The following is an 11,082-nucleotide window of genomic DNA, read 5'->3' on the forward strand; positions in this document are numbered from 1 at the left end:
CAGTGCATTTTGAAACAATTAGGAGAATATTTATTAAAGCTTCCGCTTATATGCCTCCTCTTATATGCCTCCCCCCCCCCCCCGCTGCCACATTTGGCACCTTTCGGGAGGGGGGGGGGGCGAGCGGGCACCTGGTTTTGACAGGTACCCACTCCCACCTCTGGCTGACTTCGCCGTGGCGAACTCATCCGAAAGTTCAGCCCCCCTCCTTTGTCATTCACAAAGCACAGCACGCTTTGCGCATGCACAGTAGTGAACCAGCTGTGCAGCCGCAAGGCTTCACCATTGGTTTCCCTTACCTGAGATGGTGGCGGCAGCACGAGAGAGCCGATTGTATAATCGGTTCGGGTGAAGACATCACTGGATTCGTGGACAGGTAAGTGTCCTAATATTAAAAGTCAGCAGCTACAGTATTAGTAACTGCTGACTTTTAATTTTTTCTGAAGGAGCCTGAAGCTCCACTTTAAACAGTGAATATGATATTCACTACTTAATTAATAAGTCCCTTAATATGAAATCCGGTCCCATGACACTTTGGTTCTGAGTCATTTGATTTGAAATCAGACTGCAAGACTATGTTTACACTTGAGCTTGAGCTTGTTTAAGCGTCTTGGGAGCATTTGTATACATGTCTGCACATGCATTTTTTTCAGATGTCTGAACCTTGAGCATTTTTTGTTTTAGCCAATAAAAAGTTAGTACTACTAGGAGAAGGAGAGGCAGGAAATCCCACACAAAAAAATTACTTGTTTTTGTTTTAAGGTACTCCCACTGAAGTCTATAGGGACCAAAAACCTGTGCCTCTTGCTCAAAGAAGCACATGTACTTTTTCGGCTTTGAGCAACATGCTTCAAAAGACACTAAGGGTTGATTTACTAAAACCGGAGAGTGGAAAATCTGGTGAAGCTCTGCATAGAAATCAGCTTCTAACTGCAGCTTGTTCAATTAAGCTTTGACAAAACATCCTGGAAGCTGATTGGTTTCTATGTAGAGCTGCACCAGATTTTGCACTCTCCGGTTTTAGTAAATCAACTTCAATGCTCATGTACCATAGGATGCAATGAGAACCCTTATGTTGAGTATTGAAGTGCTTCTAGACAAGCACTTCAAATCATTCAGGTGTGAATTGGGGGTTAAGCCTAGTATACACTAGTCATTTTTTTTGTTCAGCCCAGTAAGGTTGAAAGAAAAAAAACTGACAGCTCAGGTCGGAGCCGTGTTGTCACCCTAGGACAGGAACCGTGTTAGGACTAAGGAATATCTCCATAGTATAGTGTTCGGTAGTACACAGAGAGAAATGGGAGCAATGCTAAGAGTGCAGTAGAGGCAGACAGCCCAGAACATGATCAACTCGCAGACCTTGTGGCAGGATCCATGGAATATTTTTTGCAATAATACTGTATGATTTAATGCACAAAATACAAGTGATCAATCTATTCGTTACAGTTTGTCATAGTTTACAAAAATAAAATCCACAGTATTTTGAAAATGAAACCACAGATATTTTGTTTCAATAGGTCTCGCTGGATCTTGCTTGCAGCGCTTCAGCACAATGCCTTTCCTGTACTGCAACCCAGGTGATGTGTGCTACTACGCCAGCCGTAATGATAAATCCTATTGGCTGTCAACCACTGCTCCTCTTCCAATGATGCCTGTGGTTGAAGATGAAATCAAGCCTTACATAAGTCGTTGTACGGTCTGTGAGGCTCCTGCAGTAGCAATTGCTGTTCACAGCCAAGATAGCTCCATCCCGTTCTGTCCAGAGGGCTGGCGAAGCTTGTGGATTGGATATTCATTTCTTATGGTATTTCATTTCTTTACCCTTACTTTTTTAATTTACAAAGCAACCCTATGTATGTGTAACAAGTATCGCATACCAGTTTATACTTCCAGTACTTTAATACATCATTTAACTGTGACACTTTGGTAAGATCAGATTTGTGAAAGTGTAGGCATACATAATAAAATAGAATCACAGATCGCACAAGCGCAGGAGAACAAGACAGATAATATAATTTACTAAAAGAACAATGGAATCATGACCATGTAGGAACAGTAGGCGCAGGCATATAAGAGGCAGTTTTAAAACTGAACTCAGCGAAACACACTTGAAAGTCCTATTTTAGAGCTGTTTTACCTTCCGCAGGATCGGTATTTCTGTTCTTTTAGTGTACACAGCTCTGGCGACCAGACTTTTGTTTACTGCAGTTAAGTGACACAGCTGGCTCACTTACCCACCCACAGCCCACAATTGGACAATGAAAGAGCAGCAGCAGATTGATGAAGTCTTCCCTCTCCTCCTGCCAATGTGTTCCTTGTAAGGACATGTGCATGCAGCACACTTGGTTGGTCCCTAGTGCTGCCCCTCGCTTTCCCAATCAGCTCTGCTGTAAATGGGGATTACATTTAAAGGAGAAGTCCAGCCTGAGCTTTTTTGGCTGGGTTTCTCCTATGGCTCACAGGAGTGCAAATTGTTTTGTACTGCTGTAACCCTTTTTTAGCAGAGAGCGGGCTGAAGTCCGCTTTCTGCAGACGTCACAGGAATCAGTCCAGGCACCGCCTTATCACGACAATAAAGTCTGGATCCGCCAGGTGCCTGGACTGATACCGTCTCAGCCTCTCAGCGAGCCAATGAGGGCCTAAGGCGGCCGCTCCCCACTACTTCACAGCTCAGCGCTCCAATGAGTGCGGGGGGAGCAGAGCAGAGAGCTGCTGATTGACAGTCAGCAGCTCTCTGCTCGGGGAGCTGTGAGAACCATGCCATCGGTGATGTTTGATTGCTCGTTTCTCAGTGTAGAGGCGGCATCGGACCGATGCTACATCCACCTAGGTGAGTATGATGGGGGGGGGACATACTTCTCTTTTAAGGAGTTTTTAATACATAATAACATTAAATGATGTGTTTTATATTAGGCTGGGGTGTAGCATATAAAGGGAAAATAGCAAGCGCATATTTAGAGTTATTTCAGTCTTTAATTCATATCTTTATGTACTTGCTCATTCAACCTTTCTGCTAAAAGTAAATTTGTTCTGAGAACCTGAGAAAAAAAAAAAAAAAAAAAAAAAAAAAAAAAAAAAAAAGGTAAGCTGTCATTATGACCCCTTCCCGCTAAAAACATTAGTTGTCTGGCACTCATGCTAATACTTTGGCTTCTCTGATACATTATACATTTTCCAGACCAGGAAGTTAAAAAGTATGTAAGGAATTCTGACTTTTACCTGGCTTTTCATCAACGCATGCCTTCCAGGCTCATTATTTAACGTACTCAAGCCATACACAGCCATTCTCAGGAGTATAGCGATGGCACCTCCTATATTTCTTTGATGGCAGGTGTTCTTAACAACCTTAACCCCTTTGCGCCAACCACCTCCCAGCCCTTTAAGAGTTCTAAAAGCCAAGAGGCAGAGGTGGGAATATGGTCATGTGACCACTGTGATTGGCTGTTACATCGGTCACAAAATCAGAACGCTCCCAATAGAAAGTATGCATTGGGAGCTTACTGATCCCAAGTTACCGTATATACCGCATATATGCATGCCGCCAGAGTCCAGAGATTAAAGTGGTTGTAAACCTCAAACATGAAAAATGAACAAAGTATACTCTTTTATAGTGTGTACTTGTCTCAATTAAGAGCACTAAGTGTCATTTCTGTCTGTTGCTTAATTTCCCTGCTCTCCGCCTGAATCACTTCTGACAAGTTTTCCTGATACCAAGAGAAAAATGATGACATGGGAGGGATCCCCAGCAGATTGGCAGCCTCAACTCTGTTCCTGTGTGCTGTGTGTCTCCCCCTCCAATCAGCTCACAGAGCTCGCCTCACTGAGCTCTGCCGAGTGTAACTTCTGCTCTCCGCCCCCTTTTTCTGAACCCTCATACCACCTTTATATGTTCTTTGCTTTGAACGGATGTCGAATAGCCGAATAGCGCCACTAAAACGACAGTAAAGCGGCACTAAATATAGCACCGCATTACTGCCGACGCCCCCACCACCCCGGTGTGAAAGGGGCCTTATGGCTTACTTTGTGAGAGGGAGCAGTAAAAGCACAACCATTGTGGGAAGTAGGAAATGTTTTTCACCTTCAGCACCATGAGCTGCAAAGAGCTGTATTGCTCTAGTGCCCTTCTTCATCAAAGGATATCTTACACACAGCCGTTTTAAAAAGAAGATAGCCCCACAAAACCCTCATTACAAATCACAATGGGTATAGTCAGTGACTCAGTACATAATTGCAGTAGCATTATATTGATCTTTATTACGGAGAAGGAAAGAAGAACAAGTGCACTCCAAAATTGTCTTTACTACTTGTCACAAAGGAGCATGTGTCTCTTTGCTAGTATGGCAGTACATAAAGAAAAAGGTAACTGAACATTGATTGTCAGATAAAATACAATTAAACAATAAAGAGTAAGCTGAAGAAAACCATGACCTAAATAGAATGTCACATGGAATGCACGCAAATCCTGATAGCTACTGATAGACATTCATTTTATCCTGCAGTGATGAATACTAGTGCAAAAGAAAATGTAATGTTGTACATGTAAAAGATACCTGAAATTGTCTGAAATGTTGGTGACTGATTGCAAAGTAGAAGCAATGCTTAAGGTGTGATTAACTGTTATAAAAATTTGCCTTTACAGTATGCTAATATATATATCCTTCCATAAAGTTTCACTGTAGGCTTTCTAATCCTTGTCCATCTGAGTCTGTCAGCAAACTACAGTATATTGTCAAAAGTATTGGGACACCTGCCTTTACACGCACATGAACTTTAATGGCATCACAGCCCTAATCCGTAGGGTTCAATATTGAGTTGGCCCACCCTCTGCAGCTATAACATGTAATATATAATATGTTGGACAAGAAGGCCTGGCTTGCAGTCTCCCCTCTAATTCATCCAAAAGGTGTTCTATCGGGTTGAGGTTAGGACTCCGTGCAGGCCAGTCAAGCTCCCCCACCCCAAACTTGCTCATCCATGTCTTTATGGACTTTGCTTTGTACACTGGTGTGCACTCATGTTGGAACAGGAAGGGGCCATCCCCAAACTGTTCCCACAAAGTTGGGAGCATGAAATTGTCCAAATTGTCTTGGTATGCTGACGCCTTAAGAGTTCCCTTCACTGGAACTAAGGGGCCAAGTCCAACCCCTGAAAAATAACCCCATATCATAATCCCCCCCATACCAAGTGATTTGCACCAGTGCACAAAGAGTTGTTAAAACCAGTATTATAAAAGAAATGTGTCAAAATTGGGGACAAATGCATAAGATTTATTCCAAATACTAAGTGAACTGTTGAATGTTTAAATGATTGAGGATCAATCTATGGGCTGTTTGTTCATCAACCAGACTAACATTTATAATCATTGTTGTGTTCCAGCATACAGCCGCAGGTGACGAGGGAGGAGGACAGTCCCTTTCTTCTCCTGGTAGCTGCCTGGAAGACTTTAGAGCGACTCCATTCATTGAGTGCAATGGTGCCCGTGGGACCTGCCACTATTTTGCCAACAAGTACAGCTTCTGGCTTACCACTATTGACGACAACTTCCATAGCTCTCCGTCTTCAGATACACTGAAAGCTGGCCTGATTAGAACTCATATCAGTCGCTGTCAAGTTTGCATGAAATACCTGTAAAATATCTTTTTTATGTGGAAAAATCGAATTAACAGAATTAATATTGGTGCTATATTTTTAACTTATTACCTCACTAAATACAAGCTGATCACACATTTCTTACTCCTACATATAATGTTCCTTTTTTTACTTGTCGCTGGGATCAATGTGTCTTCCAGAACGTCCATTTAGCACATAGTAGCTGAAGCCATAAACATGTATAGCTAAAGTTAGCCCAAGCATATTGGGCATACAAGGTGTTTTTCATTTATAATATTACCAGACAAAATAAAAAATGAAAACCCATGTATTTTTGGCTGATGCACTGTTTCTTGCATTAGACCATTAGGGCAACTACATACCATATAATAAGTAAGGTGGGTACAGGGCATGTCCACCCAAACCTGCTAATTAAAGTGGAACTTTACCCATAACAACTTGATAAAAAAATAATGTCCTTTAGCAAGGAACATACATTCCATATTAACAATTGTGCTACTAAAATTACTGTGTGCTGTAAATTGACTCCAACATTGCTTGTGTGTCTTCTTGCTGGAGGCTGCCATCTTGCTGAAGCTCAGAGCCCCTGAACAGCAGCAAATTATAAAGTAGAACTAAACCCAAAAAACTGTTACATTCCTGGAATGCCGGGATGATAACTGTCACATTTGCTTGTGTTCTCAACCAAACTGTCAAACCATCAAATGGCTGGTATCATAACTGATCATATGGTGCAGCACCATGGCAGTCGCAGATCAAACAGAAGCAGCCTTCTTAGCTGTAAAGGATAGCAGGGTTTAATTCTGCTTCAAGGCAGTCAGCAGATCACCCTCTACAAACTCGGCAGTGCCTAAAAATGGAGAGCAACTGAGCATGTGCAGAGCAGGGTGAGACAGTGTATTACTGGATTTTAAACAGTATAGTCACTTATTTTTAATGTTTTACATATCTGCAAAAGGGGCCAGCCTGATTGTGATCTAGCAGGACTTAATTTTCTGACTAAAGTTCCACTTTAATTTCGAGCTGAAACATCTGAAATTTTGCCACTCTCAAACACGCTGTGAATCAAGGATATGTGTGTGAGCTGCTCAGGCTGTATGGGAATGAAGTCCTGTGCCCATCGCTGTGAGTGCTGGCCGGGAAGGGAGTTCTTCTATGCTCCAGGCAATGGTAGAGAGTGACTAGGTGTCCTAGGAGCAGCACATCATGTTAAGATCTGCTGTATAATAGTGAATGGCAGTCCCAGCCTGGACCCCTGCCAGGCCACGCCCTCAACACGCTTCACTCCACCTACTGGAGCTTACACATGAGGATCATAATTATCTCTTTGGCTCCTAAAACAAAAAACTCCTAAAACTCTGTTGAGTTGAATTTCTCCTGCTGCATTCTCTATAATGTAGAACACACAGGAACAAAATCCCGCAGAGTGAATGAGACCTGTTGAGCTGCCATGGATCTGGAGACTCAGGGATAGAGATTTCACAGGTGGCGTCCTAGAGGGACAACATGAACCAGTAGGTGATTCAACCTCCCAGCATCAGTTTTGTGTGGACAGGCCCTCTGGCATTTTAAAGATGTATTCCAATTCTAGATTTCTTGGCATTCTTGCATAGAAACAAGGAGATAATTATATCCCAAAAAAAAACATATTTAAGAAAAAAAAAAAAGGAATAAAAATATTAGGCTAGGTTTGTGCACTCCCAATGAAGTCAATGGGGCCATACTGTCATACCAAAGAAGCGCCTGCACCTTTTTCCAAGTTACAAGGAAGCATGTTGCATAAGTGCAAAGTGGCCCCATGAACATGCATTGCGTATGACAACGCACACTGTTATAAATGGGTACTTATTGTCAAAATGATTACACTTTCAATTGCACACTTGTGAGTTCTGAACATAGCTAGCATTACTAGAATATAATTCAGGCAGACATTCCAGCATGCCAATGATCGCAAATAAACCCACCTTCTGCAAACTACTGCTTGAGCTCATTTAAAGAAATATCAAATGTTTGTAACCTATATAAGTTAAGTTCTAGTTTTTTCATTGCCTAATTCTCCCCATCACACCGGCTATCTATTGTACTTGCATGTGTTACACTGTTGTAATCCTACTCAGTATCGGGACCACAGCTTTGTCAGGATTGCCAGTCTGATGCAAAATGGTGCCACTGAATTTGTAGTTGTGTATGGCCAGTGGAGAGCAACCATATCTTTTCACTCTGAAGGATTGATCTGGATTACTTTACTCACAAAGTAGAAATAGATCTATCTGCTATAATGTATATAGTATTTGCTAAAAACATGTAAATAATGTTTGACTGCCATTACCTGACAGTATTCACTACAGCCTAATACATAGCAACATTTTGCTTACTGTATAAATATATGCCTGAAAAATGTTATCCTGTACCTTGTTTAGTTTTATAAAACATGTCTTGTATATCATCATGTGAACATATATGTACAAGCAATTGAATGTAAATATGGTGCTTACCTAGAAGGCTTTTGTTTACAATCTGCAACCAAAAAACTAGGAGATAGGTGGGGGGTCTTTTATTACCACCATATTTCAAATTCTACAACATTTACTTGGACAACTTTTTCACCAATTTTATTATACCTTACACAAAAAGAAAAACAGTTTTTATTGTTCCTGTTTTTCCTGACATTTATAAAAACTAAAATGGTAACATTTGTGAGTTTGTTTTAAAAAGTCAGCAAATACAGAAAATCTCAAGCTGAAGATTTGTTGGAGCGTGTCAGGACATTCTTGTCCACTAGGGGGCATTTCAGAACAAAACCAGTTTATAAGGTAATGGGAACAACATTTTTTATTGTAATAAGTGTATTAGGAAGTGATTAATTAAAGCAGTGTGATCTGATCTGCACTGCGTAAAGATTTAGACACCCTGGACATAGTAAGGTCATGAATTACTTTAGGATTGTGCATATGGGGGCTTGATTTACTAAAGAGGAACATCAGATGAAGTGAAGTCGTCTTAGTTTCAGACATCCACTTATTTTCATTGAAACCTGAAAACACAATATGGGGAGGGGTATTTATCAATTGTTTTTCTCAGCAAAGCAATGCTAACAATGAGCAGTTAAACAGATTTACTAAATAATTGCATCTTGATTCAGGAATTCCTCCTTCAGCTGTTTAAGGCTGGGTTCCCTCTTATGCGAATTGGATGCAAATTTGCATCTAATTTGCATAGCAGGAGATTGTGACCGGCTTTCTATGGAGCTGGTTCACACATCTTCACAGCAGCTCCGGTGTGAACTGCACAGGAGCCCCGTGCGTCTTTTGATCCATTTCAGGTCCGAATTTAGCCCAAAATTCAGACTGAAATCGGACATGAAACGGTGAATGGAGACGCACTGGACTCCTGCTGTGAGCCGTTGCATGTTCCAGTGTAAAGCCAGCCTTAAACTTTTTGCTGCCGGAGCATTTTTTATTTTTGCACACATATTAAAATGTACATGTTAGGCCTGAAGATTTCTTACACCACAAAACATTTTAGGCAAATTTACTAAAACTGGAGCAGACAGAATCCTGATCAGCTGTGCATATTAATGAATCAGGTCCTATCTTCTCCTTGTTCAGTTCAAATAGTATTAAAGTCTTTTTATCTTAAATCAAATAAATATGTAAAATAAAAAAAAAAATCACATCATTTGAAGGTAAAAAACAAATGTTTACCTCGGAGCTTGGTTTTGAAATTGCCTCCTGGCTTTGCTGCTTGATGCCAGTTCTCTGCCAAGTGCAAAAACCAAGCTCCAAGGTAAACTTTTTTTTTTTAATTCTTTATTTATAGCAACAATCCATACTGAGTACAAGTAACGCCAGACAGGTTGGCAACATTTCAGGTCTTTTCATCATAGAGGTGGACTAATAAAATATATTTAGGGACATTAAGTCAACCTAAACAGCAATTGAGCCAAGACATAAATGTTTAATGTCCAAGACTGAAAAAAAACATCAGAGGAAAGACCTTGACCTAAGTATCCAACATCAGGCTTGCGACCCACAGAAGAGAAACATGTCGCTAAAGGGGAGACACAGGGAGGGACCCTCTATACATTATATGGCGGGTAAAATGAGAGAAGTAAAAAAGTGCAAAAGAAGGAGGGAGCAAAGAGAATACAAAAAAAAAAAAAAAAGGGTCCTGAAAGGCAAGCTGTCTCTCTATCCCAGATTGGAAGCCAAGAAATCCATGTATCTGAATCAGAACATCGAAATTGTGTTCAATAAAACCACATTTTTCGAAAGGGAGAGTATGTTCCTCCGTCACATAAATATAATTTACAGATTTAATCCAGCGACTGATCGTGGCAGGTGAGGTGGACTTTCATTGTGCTGGAAGTGGATTTTTTTACCAAAATTACATACATGCAAGTTTTCTTACTTTTTATGATTTAAGAAAAAAAAATTGACTTTAATACCACTTTAAATTTCAAAGCTTAAAAAGGCAAAACATTTTTTTTTACCTTAATGCATTCTCTGCATTAAGGCAAAAAAAAAAAACTCTCAAAAGTTGCTCCCCAGCACCTCCTTAAACACTTACCTGAGCCCAATCTCGATCCATTGCACAGGAGACTCAGCAGGAGCCATGGAGGGGGTCATTTATTTTATTAAACTTTTTTTTTTATCTTAAAAGGAGCTGCTGTTCACCGTTTGCAACATGTTTTTACATGTAGTCTGTAACATTTTACTTTAGAGCAGCCTTCTGCACTCCCACAATCCTCTGTGGCAGCAGCCAGGAGTTCTCCCCACACATGCTGTCACGTCTTAAAAATAATGTGCGGGGCTCTGCCAGGGATCTGTGAATAAACAGACTACAAGTCCCTTCTAATACCACGGCAGAGTGCCTGTAGCTCTCAATGAACTGTGATTATGAGCACCCTCGTAATTCATTGACATTCCTGCACTTCAGTAATTGTCTGCCCATACAAGAGGTAGGGACAGACAGCTGTACTGAGTGCCTGCCATTGCACCCGCATTCCACTGATTTCAGGTGCAATGCTTTGCAGACTGCAGGTTTTAAAAAAAAAAAAAAAAAAAAAAAAAAAAAAAAAAAAGCACATTTTTTTAACCACTTCAGCTCCGAAAGAATTTACCCCCTTTCTGACTGGGTCATTTTTTGTGATACGGCACTGTGTCGCTTTAACTCACGATTGCGCGGTCGTTTACTTTTTGCTATAATAAATATCCGAATATGTATTCTTCTACATATTTTTGGTATAAAAAAAAAAAAAAAAAAATCGCAATAAGCATATATTGATTGGTTTGCACAAAAGTTATAGCATCTACAAAACAGGGAATAGATTAATGGCATTTTTATTATTATTTTTTTACCAGTAATGGCAGTGATGTGCGATTTTTATTGGGACTGCGACACTGTTGCGGACAGATCGGACACTATTTTGGGACCACTGACATTTATACAGCGATCAGAGCTAAAAATAGC

At 40.6% G+C, this 11,082-nt stretch overlaps 1 protein-coding gene across 1 annotated transcript in view; it reads left to right on the plus strand.

Moving 5' to 3' along the window:
- Nucleotides 1-10,824, plus strand: part of COL4A2 (collagen type IV alpha 2 chain) — a 312,542-nt gene extending 301,718 nt beyond the window's left edge. Inside the window, exons 48-49 of the mRNA XM_073614494.1 lie at nt 1,518-1,804; nt 5,377-10,824. Of these exons, the coding sequence (XP_073470595.1) occupies nt 1,518-1,804; nt 5,377-5,631 (542 nt within the window). The 3' untranslated portion in view covers nt 5,632-10,824. The remainder of the gene's footprint in view (nt 1-1,517; nt 1,805-5,376) is intronic.
- The last annotated feature ends 258 nt before the right edge of the window (nt 10,825-11,082 follow it).

The sequence above is a fragment of the Aquarana catesbeiana genome, linkage group LG02 (genome assembly GCF_042186555.1).
Source record: "Aquarana catesbeiana isolate 2022-GZ linkage group LG02, ASM4218655v1, whole genome shotgun sequence".
Lineage (NCBI taxonomy): Eukaryota > Metazoa > Chordata > Amphibia > Anura > Ranidae > Aquarana > Aquarana catesbeiana.